This window comes from Sciurus carolinensis, chromosome 2, assembly GCF_902686445.1.
Source record: "Sciurus carolinensis chromosome 2, mSciCar1.2, whole genome shotgun sequence".
Classification (NCBI taxonomy): domain Eukaryota; kingdom Metazoa; phylum Chordata; class Mammalia; order Rodentia; family Sciuridae; genus Sciurus; species Sciurus carolinensis.
Window position 1 is genome coordinate 44,374,577 of NC_062214.1, and position 15,397 is coordinate 44,389,973.

The window sequence follows — 15,397 nt, forward strand, 5'->3', positions numbered from 1 at the left end:
TGGGGTCTCTGCTTCCAACCTCTCTCTGACCAATCCAAACTGCCCCACTGAAATTGACCTTCTACTAAACCATTGGTATGATACCTCAAGGTCATCCATTATTTATTCACCAATTGTGTATTTAAGCACATGGTCTGTGGAGGGTAGAGCCAGACATGGTCCTGCATTTGTGGCACCTAGTTAAGACATTGATCTGGGAGCTCTAGGTGATAAGTTTATAGGAGATGCCAAGAGTGACAGGGAAGTGGGCCCAGGCAGCTCGCCAAGTGGGTAGGGAATACAGACCCACACTTATTGAGGATGTATTAGACTCCATGCCCTTGTTCAAGAACCTTACTGTGTTAAATTAATTCAGTTAATCCTTACAAACATCCATGAAGTAGGAACAGTCTTATCCCCATTTTACACACCAGAAATCTGAGACCTGGGGAAGTTAAGTGATTTGCTCTTGATCATGTGGCAAATGAGTGACTGAGCAGGGATTCAAAACTCAGGAGGCTGTGTCTGAATCCTGTGCCCTGAACAAGGGGTTGGCAGTCTTTTTCTGCAAAAGACCAGAGAGGAAGTATTTTAAGCTTTGTCAGCTGAATAGTCTGTCAAAACTACTCATCGCTAATACTGTAGAATAAAAATAGTCACAGAGGATACATATATGAACAAACCTAGTTCCAATAAACTTACTTTACAAAAACTAGTGATAAGCCAGGTTTGATTCAAGGATCACAGTTTGTCAAACCCTGTCCCAAACCACCCAGAGTCGCCAGTGGATGGGAGATGCTCAAGTTAGACCAAAAGGCAACTGAAGGAACCCTAATTCCTGACTATAAAGTTTGTGTGGCAGTGTGGGGACCCAACATTGAGGAATAAATATAGGTCGTAAGAGCATGGGTTGCTAATTAACAATGAAATACAACAACAACAAAAATACACACCTGGTGCGTGTAACAGTCCACTACCAAAGGAAAACTACAGAGGAAAAAAAGTGAGAATGTGGAAAACATTCAGAAACCCCACAGAAGAATTGTCTTTCATCTCTGGAGCCAGATTAAGAATTTCAACAATAAGTTCTTTAACACTGAATGTGAGTGTAAGAAGACTAAAGTTCAAAAGCTTTGGTTTAACATGATTCATTTTGAAAATGCTTAGCTAGAGAGGAAATTCCTACTTGGATCATTACTCTCACTGGCCCTTGGTTTCTAAAGGGCAAGAAATCACTTTAGTCAATTCTTGTTGCTGACAAGGGAATCAACCCCAGAGCTCAGAGGGCAAGCTGGCCTGGGAATACACTCTCCCCATTCTAGGAAGAACCCAAATAGTGTTGAAAATTAAGAGCTCAAAGGATTTCTGAGTATTTATTTACAGTTTCTGAATGTGTATGCACCATCCAAGGATATTAGGCTGAGGACAGCCCCAGCAGGCAGTTCCTACCTCTGCTTAGGGAGGGTTCTCAGGGGACTAGAGGACGTCATGATGCTCCAACATTAGGCCCACCTCTCCCCTCCAACATTGGCCAGGGTACATGTGGGATCACCAGAGAATCAGTGTGGAGAGTATATTTGGGGAAGAGAATCTTTTTCAGTACAATGCATTGGTGATATACTCCTGGATATTTGTCTTCTCTATACCAACCCACCTGATATAAGGAGGGAAATCTGCCCACAACCAGGTTGAGGTCTATAAGAAGTTAACTATCAGCCACAGTGGGATGAAGTCAATCCCTCATTTTCTATACTCAATTAACCAAATCAACCCATTGCTTTCATGCCACAGAGATGTGACTTGATTCCTCCTTTATTCTTGAGAAGGCATTTGGTGATTAGGAACCATTTCCCAGTAGAGGGGTCAAGCAGGTAGTGGACTCATGGAGATTGTTGCATTGCAATGGAAAGAGGCATTCCCTCTGTGACAGAGCATTGCTTACTTAGGATTGATTGTCCTATCACCAAAAGATGATCCCAACACACCTACCTTTGGAGACACATATATGTTCCTAAACACATACCCCAGTGATGGACTGTTAAAATGAGGACAAGTTAGACCTTGAACTTTATCAGAAGACCCAAAACTGCTCTTACTCATACTCATCACTTAGTTCTCTAATGAAAACAATAGACAGATCAACCAGCCTCATTCTCCCTCTCCATGAACACGGGTGAGTTTTTCACTCCTTCAGGACCACATGCATTGGTCAAGGAGCTGCAGTCTTCAAACCTGAATATATGGAAGAGATTCTAAGAATTTGTAAAAATGAATGTCAAAGTTCCATGCCCACAATCACTCAGAGATCAAAAGAAGTCGATTTAGATTTTGTACTTTCTCCAAATCAGTGGTGCTTAAACTTTCCCATGCATCAGAATCACTTGGAGAACCTCTAAAACACAGGAGGCTGAGCCCCACCCTCCCACCAGAACTTCTGACTCAGGAGGTCTGGGTGGGGACTGAGATCATGCATTTGAACAAATTTCCAAGAGATGCTGCCACTGTCCCAGGATCACCCTTTGAGAACCACTGCTCTCGGGCATTCCTTCTATTTCAGGGCAGATTTATGACTTTGGTCAAAGGCAAAAGACTTTGAAAGAAACTCTATGATCTTTGCAGGTCAAGTCAGCCTCTCAACACTCCACTTGCTCTGCCAAATATTGTAGCCACTAATCACCTGCAGCTCTTTAAAGGAAATTTAAATTAATTTAAAAGAAATAGAATTAAACATTTCATTCTTTTACTGAACCACCACATGTACCTAATGGCTACCATATTGGAAGCACAAATACTGTACATTCCCATCATTGTAGAAAGTTCTCTTGGACAATAGTATTCTGTAACAATTCAAAAAACTGCTTCTCCCTCTTCAAAATTGTCCTGTTAACCCATTGCATTACTGTAAAATACAAACTCCCCAAAGTCCTTTCTACTAATATCAGAAATGGAATTTTAACTTTTTTCTTTTATGTGCTCACTCACTGTAGCATCTCATTCACCTCTTCCCATCAAGTTAGGAAAAGAACACAGACAAATTTACAAGGAAATGATAAAAAGTTTATTCATATTCTCCCATCACCCATTTTTCATCATGTGATAAGATTCACCCTAAAAGTAGTATGAGTTTGAGAAAGCAAAACCCCTGTGAAAATTAGGTCAACAGAGCTGCCTTATGGACAACAAAAATCACACAACACATGATAGAGAATGTGAGTGGTCATTTGAGTAGTCATGGGGTTATCCAGCTGGGGCACCACTCTTGAAGGTACGGGTAGGACGTGCTGAAAGTGGACAAGACAAGGATAAATCTTCATTTCTACAAATGCATACATCTCAAGTACAGGGCATGGCTGCCACAACTGACATTTGCTTTATTATCCTCAAGGGGAAAATATTGGAGTCGTGGTTACTGAGCATTGCTGAGTGCCCTTTCTAAGCGATACCTTTTTCAGGAGCCTAATTCTGTTTAATCATTTCTTACAGATTCGACTGAACAGCAGGGGGCTGATCTACTCTGTGGGGTTGCTCCTGGCCTCTGTCTTTGTCACGGTAGGTTTGCAAATCTTTTTCCATTCTTAAGTTTGTAATATTCTTCCCTTCTTCCAAGTTCTTTAGAGACCAGATGGACTTGGCCTCCTGGCGAATGGGAACAGTAGATCTCCAGATGTTCTGTCTCCTGGCTGTTTCTTCTGGAAGTGGATCCTAGCAATCCACTAGAATGACTCCTTATTTCTGAAATGAGCCAACCCTCTTCTCAGAAGCATGGTCCTGCCTTACCAAAAGCAAAGAAGAGTTCCCAGGTTTTCCATAAGTTTCACTATCAAAGGGTAGATTGCAATTAGTTTATTGTTCCAGGTTACAAAACAACTCCATAAATCCATGGGTTTGACCAATAGACAGAAACTAAGAATATGTTTTATGGACAGTGTGCTTTTATGTTTTTCCACTGTCTCAGCCATTACATTCTTCTGTGTACTTGAATATTTCCAAATGTACTGACATGTTTGGTAGGAACAAATTGAGGCCAGCACATAAACTGACCCACATGAACTATCCATTAGCATACATATACACCGTTGAATTTTCACTTTAACAAACACCTAAATGCTAATGTTTTTTCCCTTGATGTTTCAAGGAAATTGAATTTCCCTTGGCATATTGTTAATGTACCTATGCCAGAGAGTGGGAATTCATAAGAGTAGGTAGGAAATAAGAATGTGAATGTAATGGTAAAATGTTACCAAAGCAAATACTACCATACTATATTGTCAAAAGTGAAAGTTTACATAATTGAATCTTTCATAGTTTAGAAGGTTCCTCAGATCTGATGTGATTTGGAGTTCTGATACTTAAAATAACTATACACTGTGCTTAATGCTTTGCATATACTTTTCCATTTGGAGCTCCCATGAAGTAATCACTAATATCAGCCCCATTATACAGATTAGTGACTGAGGTCTAAGAAATTAATTGACTTGTCTTCACTGACACTGACTGAATTATGGAGTGTGCCAGCTGACATTGGAGTCCATATTTATAGAACCTGTGCTTCTCTTTAGGATGTGCTATAGTGGTACGTGCTAGAGGAGCCTGGCCTAGCCACCACCTGTGCTGTCAAAATGAGGTTATTGAAAGAGGAAATAGGTTTGGGAAGAAATAACAATTTCAAACATCTTTAGTTTTCAAATGCCTATTTTGAGCTCCACGGAGAAAAGTCAAGAAAACCATTGGAAATATGAGTCTGAGTTCAGCAGAATTATCCAAGCTGGAGATACCAGATGTAGATGTAGATGTAGATCTAGATAAAAGCCCTTCTGTTTGATAAGATGCCCAAGAGAGTGAATGTAGACAGGAAAGAGAAGAGGCCCAAGATCTGAGTCTTGGTGTACTCTGACACTTAGAGATCAGAAAGATGAAGAAGAGACATATAAGGAAACAGAGAAGGGGCAGTTGTAGAGGTTAAAAGGAAACCAGCAGAATGTGTCATCCTGGAAACCAAATGGAAAAGGAGTTTCAAAGTGGAAGAGTGATCAACTGTGTCAAGTGAGATGAGCCCTGAGCATTACCATTAGAGTTAGAATTGCAAAGCCATGGACACTCTTGATGAGGGTGGTTTTGTGGAGTGATGGGTAGAAAGTTAATGAAATAAGCTAACAGAGAATGGGAAGAGAAGTAGGAGAGAGCTGGTATTTGCAACTCTTCCAGATTATCTGCAAGATAAGTTGTAAAGGACAGAGGAATGGGAATTTTTTAAGTGTTGCTTTTAAATATGAGAGAGATAAGAGCATCTTTGTATGCCAATTGGAATAATTCATGGGTGAGATGTGGGAATGTATATAAAAGAGAGGGGAGTTGTTGGAACCACATTCTTAAGCAGTATGAGAGAGGGATCTGGTGCCCACATGGAGCTGGTCATGGACAGTGTGTCTCCACTAATGGGAGAAAGGTGGGGAGGTCTTTCTGTGATGGGACTTCATGAAATGGAAATGAGGATGGAGACGGGTACATTGGAGGCTTCAGGAGAGAGTAGAGGTGTGAAACATCCATCTGGGAAAGGGATTGACTAGGGAGTGTGGAAGGACAGGATGCTTGCTTTGAAGCATTAATGAACCACCTAAGGTCAGTGATCTCAAATTTGAAGTGATACCAGTCAACATGCTGGGCATTGTCCTCCAGCCTTGGCGGTCAGCTGCGTGGATGGAGCATGGCTTAGATGAAGATATGGCTTGAACCAAAGGACTTCAGCTTAGGTAAACAAGGACAGAGAGGTCAGGAATCCAGGTGGATGCTCTGAAGTGATTCTAGCAATTGCCAGTATAATGGAAGCAGGGTAAGTAGGAGAGGGGAGGATCAAGAAGGGCAAAGTCCAGTGACACTATGATGATATCAATGAATAATAGGTTGTGGGGAGTTTGCAGAGTTGTGGGAGTTGTTGTACCATATGGAAACAAACTGGAAAAGGAATTGCAGTCAAAATAACACAGATGTTTCTGCTCTTGGTAACAGCAAGGTCAAGACCACAGCCTTGTCCAGTAGAACTTTCTCAAATGAAATAACCTGGACCTGTACCAGACAGTAGCCTCTGATTCTGTGTGAATATTGAGCACTTGAACCAACTGAGGAGTTGCATTTATATCTCATTCCACTTAAATTTAAATGTGGGTAGCCACATGGTGGTGGTGGTGGTGGTGACTGACCGATGCAAAATAGAGGTCAAAGACTTGAGAGGAAGGTCAAAGCTGAGAAAGATGGCAGGAGTGCTGTGTTGGAGCGTGATAGTGAACCTAGACACAAAACTCCCAGGAATGGAGTGCCCAGGGTTGCATGGCTGGAAGGAGGGACAGGTAGTAAGAGTTAGAAGACTTGAGGTTCCAAGCTTAGTGTTTTGAGGGAGGAGAGAGGGAAATGGTTTGGAAGCAGCAATAAAGGCAACAGTGATAATGTTCTCACCTCCAGAAGCAGCAATGGGAAGAGATCTGTGCACATCGGAGGAACCACTGGGCAATGACACCCTGAGCGGGCTACAGCGATGGTGTTCTCAAGGGCAAACCAGGGTCTGTTTGGGCAGGACAGTGGAGGGCAGCACAGGTGTCGCACACAGGGTTAGAGTCCAGGGGCTAAGCCTGGGTCACTCTCCGTTTACTAGTCCTGTCATTTTTACTTTCCTTTTTCCCCATCCTGGAAACCAGTCCCAGGGACTTAGACTTGCTACACAAGAGCTCTACAACCAAGCAGCATCACTAGCTAGAGCTCTTTTTGTTTGTTTGTTTTTCTTCTTTTTTTCTGTGGTGTTTGTGTGTGTGTATTTGTGTGTATGTCAGGGGGGACTGGGAATTAAACCCAAGAGCATTCAACCACTGAGCTACATCCCCAGCCCTTTATATTTCAAGACAGAGTCTCGCTAAATTGCCCAGGCCGGCCTCAAACTTGTGATCATCCTCCCTTAACCTACTGAGTTGCTGGGATTACAGAGTGCACCACCACGCTCAGTGCATTTTCCCTTTTTAAAGCACTTTCCCCACTCCCCCAACTGGTCTATACTTCCTCTTTTCTTGATTCTGACATTCCTAACCCACCCCCATCTGTTGGGTGGATTTTGCAGACTCAGAGAGACTCAGTACCCTGTTCAAGGCCCAGAGCCCATAATCCTTCCCTGAGGTCACCCTTCCTACTGCCCTCTGACCCATTCTGTCCGTTGCAGGTGTTTGGGGTTCACCTGAACAAGTGGCAGCTGGACAAGAAGCTGGGCTGCGGCTGTCTCTTCCTGTACGGCGTGTTCCTGTGCTTCTCCATCATGACAGAGTTCAACGTGTTCACCTTTGTGAACTTACCCATGTGTGGGGACCACTGACCCTCCGGGCCACCCTCAGAGGCCCAGTTCCTTCTTTTCTGTGCAATACGAGACCTGGCCGCATCCCCCGAGTCGTGCGGGCCCTCAAGGGCCGCGGCGTCCGTCTCTCCTGTGCTGTCCACAGGCCTCCATTCCTGCCCTGGTGGCCCAGGCTCTCTCTGCCACCTCCTTCACTCCCCCACCTCCTTGCTCCTTCGTCCCACCTGACCCCTCTCACCTGCCGACGCGCCCCTCCCTGCCTCTTCCATCTGAAGACATCTACTACCATCCACGTGAATTTTCAAGCTCCATTTTTGAACCGTGACTGAGATTCTAGAACAAAAACTGGCTGCTAACTGGCCCAAGCCAGGCACAACTTATTTACAGTCCCTCCTCCTTTTTTAAGTTATTTGATGGAAGACTACCCTAATTTATGACCTAAGACTGTTGAAGAAATAGAGGAGAGGGTCCATTGATGACAAGGAGTGTCTGGGGTTGTGTTTTGTTTGGAGGTAATTCCTAGGTTACTGGGCTGGAGGGGTGTTTTATTTGGGGGATGGCTCCCCCTTTGATTACTTTTCTTCCAGAGATGGAGGACATCCCTTGCGTCTTCTTTCACTGGGCCCTGGATAGTGGATGATCCATAGGTTGTACTGCTGTGTCCTCTGGGAGTGAATCCCAGGCACACTGAAGTATGCATGGATTTAGTGCTTAGTCAAGGAACTGCTGGGTAAGGCCACAGAGAACAGACGTGTGACATTTTCTGCCCAAGGATGCTTTGCTAAATCCTGTGGGTGTCACCTGGGGGGAGGGGGTGCAAGGTGTTGGAGGAAGAAAACTGCTTCCCACATGTTCACTAAGACCATCTATTTCTCACTAGGTTCTTTCTAGTTTTACAAGCAATAGTTCTAGCCTGCCTGAGGCCTTTGACACAGGGGTCCTCATTAAACTGTCCATTCGCAAGGCGCCAGGCAGTCAACAATAGAAGTGTCCCCAACATGTGAGTCCTTGAGATGTGCTCTTGTTGCTTGGTTATTTGGGGTGACAGGGAATGACCTGGAGGCCACCACTGCTTCCCATGCAGGAGTTACAGACACTGGTTTCTTGGAAAATGGAGAGAAGCGCATTTTGCACAGACCTCGTCAATTAAGTCCCAATTTGCCACTTGGTATCAAGTACACTGGACCCTGATGGCTGGCTCTTGGGCAAACGTCCTTTCTCGTGGGATGCCACCGCCAAGTTGGCCTGGTTCCAACCTTCCCATCCTGGAGGGATGGCCAGGGAAAGAGAAAGCAGAGACCTGACGCCTTGGAAACCACAGAATGTGTTAAACGCAGACTCGCTCAAGGGCATAAGTTATTGTGAACGTTTTTTTGCCAATCACTGCTCAACAGCCCTGCTAGATTTTGTATGATGCTGATTATTATGCAGACCAATTCCACCGAATTGAGACACACCCATGCTTGTTACACTAGTATTTATTGAAACTGTGGATTCTTGCCCGTGCTGTCCCTTGTATTTACTTTAAGCACTGATCACTTATCATTCATTCGGTATGGTTTTCCCAGTTCCTTTTACAAGTTCTGGTATGAATTGTAAAAATAACCTGCTACAAATTGGTTGACTGTCTCTGTCTGGGGTGCAAACAGAGGACAGCCCTAGTTGTGGGCGGGCACCGCACCTGCCTAGCAGAGGAACAGGAGGGGAAATCACCCATTTGGGCTCTCAGAGCTAAGACACACTTATTGATTCTGTTGCACATTTTGCACTGGTTTATGGCGATTGTTTTCTTGGACAGATAGTGTAAAATAAACTTCTCTGTTCTGTATCCTTCCTCAAACAAAGCGCATTCCTTTCTCCTCTGGAATGTTGTCCCTTTTACCAGAAGGAGAACATATGGGAAGTAAAATGATTGCAATCGCTGTGTGACCAGGGATTTGCATTTCTGCTGCTGCTGGTTTGGTATATTCTGGGTTTAGAAGACTGCTATATGTCTGTCAGATTGCAAGAATAAAGCGGCAAGTCATGCATCCTCTCTAACTCCTGAAGGAACTTTGGATCTCTGGTCCTGTCATCAAATTCTAGAACTCCACCTGTCATAGAATCCATGTGACATGTTAGGAATTCCTTCTTCAGAATGATATGAGAAGAGAATCATCACAGTCCTGATATTAGTGTTTGGTTATGGTCAAGTTCCCCATCCTCTCTGACTTGTTAAGCTTTTAATCATGAAAAGTAAGGCATCCTCCAAAGCAGATTCCTTAAAAGAGAAATTAATACATAGTTATAATAAGTCACTTTTTGTAGTAGGGATTAAACCCAGGAGTGCTCTAGCACTGAGGTGCAACCCTGGCCCTTCTTTTATTTATTTATTTATTTATTTTGAGATAGGGTTTCACTAAGTAGCTGAGAGCCTTGCTAAATTGCTGATACTGGCCTCAAACTTGTGACCCTCCTGCCCTCAACTGTCCAAGCTGCTGGAATTATAAGTGTGCACAACTGTATCCAGCTGATACAATTTTCTGATCCTGCAAGACTCTCAAAAGAGTAGTCACCCAGATCTAAAGTTAGTAAACAAGCCACATTTTCACCTGAAATATAACACAATTTATTTGTAGGAATCAGAAGAAAAATAGCTACTAATTCACAACACCAACTTTATTCAACTGTTTAAAAATGTATTTTCCTGGGGGAGAAGTAATAGTAGGTACTTTGCTTTGTTTTGGGTATTTACATCTTCGAAAGCTTTACTATAATATTTGCATATTTTACAAATACCCTAACTCAGGTAGTGTAAAATAAACTTCTCTGTTCTGTATCAATACACTAATCAATGCTTACAAAGCATTAGATACTTTCATGTTAAACATTTTGCTAGACTACCTTAAGCAAAGACATTTGAAAAGAAGCTTGATGTCAATCAAAAAAAAACACACACACACACATATTCTATGAAATTTTTAGAAATTGCTGTTCAATTCTCAAAGTGAAAATTCTGGAATGAGACACTTTCCTTCTTTTCATCCGTAAGAATTTCCTGTCTAGGAACTTTGAGTGTTTCCTTTCTGAAGTGAGAGCTTAGCTTATATCTATCCAGATCCTACCCATGCACAAAAATGCCTTGAATTATTGATTGAGAACATGGTTTTCAAGAAGCCCACTGTCCAGTGATGCAGAATTGATGGTGTTATATTGTATTCATTGCTTCTGCTGGAAACTGAGAAAGGTTGAAATGGGTTTAAGGAAATAACCTTTTTCCATGTCTCCAATTTGGCAATGTCCCTAAAGAAACCCCCTTTAGTGGGGGGTGAGGGTATTATATTTTCCTACACCTTTTGCTGCAGATAACATTTAAAGTCATAAATTTGCATTTTAGGGATTTGGAGCTAGGTGTATTCCAAACAGTAAATTCGAATTTATTTTAAACACTCAAACATCAAGGAAAAGCCTAAAGGTTTAAAGGGGGATGAACAGTGATAATATCATAAAGTCCAGACAGTTTTCAGTTGTGCTATAAAGTTGGAATAACATCCAGTTACAACTATAGTCAAATATGGCCTTGGAACTTTACGTAATTATTCATGCAAATGTTCAGATTGTTGGCAAAAAGTAAAGTGGGAAATTGGTCATAGTAAAGTTACTTCTCTCAAGATTCATCTTCCCCTTTTCAAAATGGGATAATTATCCCGTTATTATAGAATACTTATTCCATGATTCTGACCCATTTCAGCCAACTATTTTGAAATAGATGGGACATTTCCATGTTGGATTTTGGGTAAGCCTCATACTCATTAATGAGTCTTATCTGGTGATTTTGGCAGTGATTGCTCCACATATAACACACACTATTTATCTGATACCAAAACTGTATGAAAACAGTCCAATGGATATTCTAAAATTTCCCAAATCTGTCTGTTATCATACAACTGGAGGAATGGAGTGGATTCAACAAACATTTTTCTAATAAATAAAAAGTTATGCATCCATTGTTTCATTACCCAGAGATGTAGGTAATTCTGAGGTGCTGAGAATTAAGAGCTGAGGCTGTGAAAAGGAGAGATCTGTAGTGAACAGAAGATAAATTGTGCCATGCCCCAAAACTGATCCCATGTGGAACTTTTTGCTTAGTTTCAGCACAGAGGGAAGAGTAATAAACTCCACCAACATTTTTTACATAAGCCACTGTTGCACTTGGGGTATTTATTTCTGTAATAAATTGCACCCAGTAGTCTCATTAATTTAAGAAGTTTTTACTAAACCTCTACTTAATAAACATTCTTGTCAAGTTGCAGAGATTTTAGACATAGTGATTATTCATAGTTAATGCTTCTTTTAGTTCTGGTCTTCATTTTTGTTATAGATAGGAAAGAAGGGAAAATTTAAGATTACAATTTTGGCATGTATGCCATTTAAGGAATTTTTTTTACTTGAATTAATTTGCATAAACATATGTACCTATTGCTTAAATTTCTTCTTTACACACACTTCCAACGTATCCTACTTATCAAAAGCTGTATTTGGTGATGTATTTTCTGGTTGGTTCGTAAAATCAATTCAATAACTCATTCCAGAAAACTCACACAAAACTAGGAATGAATTGTGATGAGGAATTTTAGAATCCTTTTAGTTGCTTTTTGGCTACTTCAGAGCATGCCTATGGATCATTGCTACAAAGAGATGCATTTGTGTATGGAGGTGATTTCAGCATAAAACTAATATTTCTTTCAGTTCTTTCAGAGAGAAAAATGAACACCATTCAGTTTCATTTTTTTCTTTGAGATATCGGCTATTTCATCTCCTTCCCTTGACAGATGATGTTTCTTTTTTTTTTCAGATGCAACAAACTAAACCTGTACTCTTCAGTCATCTCCCTAACCACCAATGGGTTGAACCCAAAATGTCTACTGCATTGTTCTTAGGAGAATTTCTTTGGTTACAGATTTTTGATGTATCAATTCCACCATCTAAAATTTTGTTATCATAGCAAGTGGAATTGTTCAGTTGCTTAAATATTCAACTCAACTTCGTCTATGAAAACACATCTGCATTTATCTATCTGCATTTATCTATCTTCTTGTTTAAATCTGTGTTTTCAATCTTTTGCAGGCTTCAAAATTGCATAAAGACTTATTCAGATACAGATTTCTGGGTCCTACCTCTGAGTTTGTGACTCAGAAGATCTAAGGATAAGCACGATAATTTTTATTTCTCACCAACTCCAAGATCCAAGCTAGATCTGGGACTCTCTTTTGAGGATTACTGGTATAAATCATTTTGCCCACTAAGTCACATTTTTTCTACACTAACCTCCACCAATATCATTGGTTTCCAGATTATGAAACACACACGCACATACACGCACATGCACAGAGATGAATAATTTATTGTTTTTTTGTTTTTGTTTTGTTTTGTTTTTCTAGTAGTACTGGAGACTGAACCCAGGACCTTGCACATCCTAAGCAAGTATTCTACCACTGAGTCATGTCCCCAGCCCAATGTACAATTTTATTCTTTCAAAATTCTTTTTTCTTCTGTCTCCACAAAGATCTATGGATGGCTAAAAGCAGAAAAAGAAATATATCCTTTCTTCACAATGTCCATTTTCTATCATCCTATGTCTTCCTGTTTCCAACTAAAATAAGTTTCCAAATTAAATCAAACGGATCAAAGAACATGGTTTAAGATGAACATGTATGAAAGTCAAAACTCTGAGTGAAGCATTCCTTGTACAGACATGGGACCAGGAAATCACCAATTTCATTCAAGCTGAAAATGAGTTCATTATAAATGACAAGAGAAACTAATAATGAATCTAGAAAAATCTTTTTTGCAAATGAGCCTATATTTGCACATTATATTCATGGGTCTCTAACTTCCTAATCTAAATGTGTTATTTTGATGCAAATCAATCCAATAAATATGTCATGGCTTGGGAAATAAATAAATGCTTGCCCCAGAATGGGCCTTCAAGTGCTTTGGATAATCACAAGTGCCCCATGGTGGTCTTACCTAAGAAACTAGAAAAACACACCCAACCACACATACTTCTCAGAGCTCAGAAATCTTCATGCACAGACCATGGCCAAGGGTCGCTCCCAAATGGAATATGATGGAAACTCCCAGGGGAGAGACAGAACTAGGCATGGCCTTGCCTTTGGTCAGACTGTAACTCAGGCATGAGCTCTTGACTAACCCACAAAAATTTAGAGGATACACTGCACTCTAGAATGACCTGGTAAAGACCACAATTTTATAAAGCCCACTAAATATTTTGTTGTCAGTCCAGGAAGTGGGTTTCACTATTGGTATACAAAACCCAGGTGGACAAGGAGGAAGACCGAAGGCTTCTACTCCCAAAGTATAACATTTTATGCTTGGGTCATCCATCCAAAGGCAAGGACGAGCACCGCGTAACACTGGTATGTATACCTCAGTGGTCTAAGGAACCTACCTTCCTAAAGGTGGCATCTCCAATCAAGAAACATGTCCCGTGGTAGCATTGTTAATTTGAGGCCCACTCATGTCATTGCACATGGTTTTAAGGTACTCCTTCCTATTTCTAAGACCCTTTTTACACTTCTAGGCCAAAAGTTAATCTGTCAACTAAATTTTCACTGATAACACTTCTTAGCAGGAAGTTTGGAGAAACAATGTTGAGATCCATGCTGTTTTAGCGAACTTTGTGTCACTGGGAAAAAAAAGAACCGAAAAAAAAAAACGGTTTGATGAGGAAATGTTTATTTGGGGCTCAGAGTTTCAGAGGTCCATGGTGGATCACATGTGGGCCCAAAGTGAGGCAGAACATTATGGTGGAAGGTCATAGCAGAGTAAAGCAACTCAGGACATGACAGCCAGGAACAGAAAAAGAGCTCTGTTTGCAGGGTTAAAATATCAACCCCAATGGCACACCCTTAAAGACCTACTTTCTCCACCTACACCCTACCTGCCTACAGTTACCACCCAGTTAATCCATATCAGTAGATCAATCCATCTATTAGGTTACACCTTTTGCAAGCTAATCATTACACTTCTGAAAATTCTTGTGTTGTCTTACACATGAGCTTTTTGGGGTACACCTCATATCTAAGCCATAACACATGCCAAGAAATATACTCATATATTATAAATGAAGCAAATCAATTAATCAGAGGCATTGATACCTAATATGCCTTGGATGAATATGGCAACAGGATTATTTATGCTATTCTCAAAGGGAATCTAATAGAATTCCAATTTTTCAATTCTACTTGTTTGCATAGGAAAGGAATTATATCCCCTTGTGTTTTAACATGTGTTGACTGGCTATGCAGAAAGTTTTATAAATTATACATGTAAAATCTGGGCTAAGACAGCCTTTGAGGGTGAATGGTAAGCATTCCCCTGACCCTTATCAGGGAAATCCAAATCATGTATCACTTTCTTCTGAGAATTACGGCTTGTGAGTGCTGGTCCAGGAAGCAATGAGATCCCTAATCCTGCTGGGTTCCTCCTTTTTCTCATTGCTTCACACTAGTCACTGCTCTGACAACTCCTACATGGCAACTTTTCATATGTCACAGAGAGTGTGACTTGACTTCTCCCATCTGCTGGCCTGGAGGTGGCCAGAGATAGGTTTTTCAAGAGTTGTCATGAAGAGGACTCAGACCATCAAGAGACCCCAATGCAGGGAGGGCTAGATTTATTATGGCTCACCGGGGTTCTGCAATACATAGAACTTAAAAAAAAAAAAAAGGGAACATTTGTACTCCAACTTTCAAACTCTATAAAAATGCAATAGTCATAATATTACCTTTCTTCCTAAGAAAGTAATAATTCAGAGTAGCCAGCAGGCTCTGGAGACAAGGAGAGGAGTCCTGAACTGTCCTCTCATTCTCCATGTGAATGCATGAGATCACATGATCACTGAGGTCCCTGCAAGCTCAGACATTCTATCAATTTAGACAAGAGAAGAGAAAAGGTGATCTCCCTCCAGAAGTTAAAAATGTTGTAAAGATAGTGAGAGTTGCATGAATTTGATATGATAGTTCACAAGTTGTTCTGTATATTTCACTTCATCTGCACCTGGAATTCATTTTTATTTTTATTGGA

The 15,397-nt window shown here is 41.1% G+C and overlaps 1 protein-coding gene across 1 annotated transcript in view; it reads left to right on the plus strand.

Annotated features, from left to right (window-relative positions):
- Slc24a3 (solute carrier family 24 member 3) overlaps positions 1–11,621 on the plus strand; it is a 521,781-nt gene extending 510,160 nt beyond the window's left edge. The window contains 2 exon segments of the mRNA XM_047540120.1: positions 3,463–3,528; positions 7,181–11,621. Of these exon segments, the coding sequence (XP_047396076.1) occupies positions 3,463–3,528; positions 7,181–7,330 (216 nt within the window). The 3' untranslated portion in view covers positions 7,331–11,621.
- Positions 11,622–15,397: the final 3,776 nt, after the last annotated feature.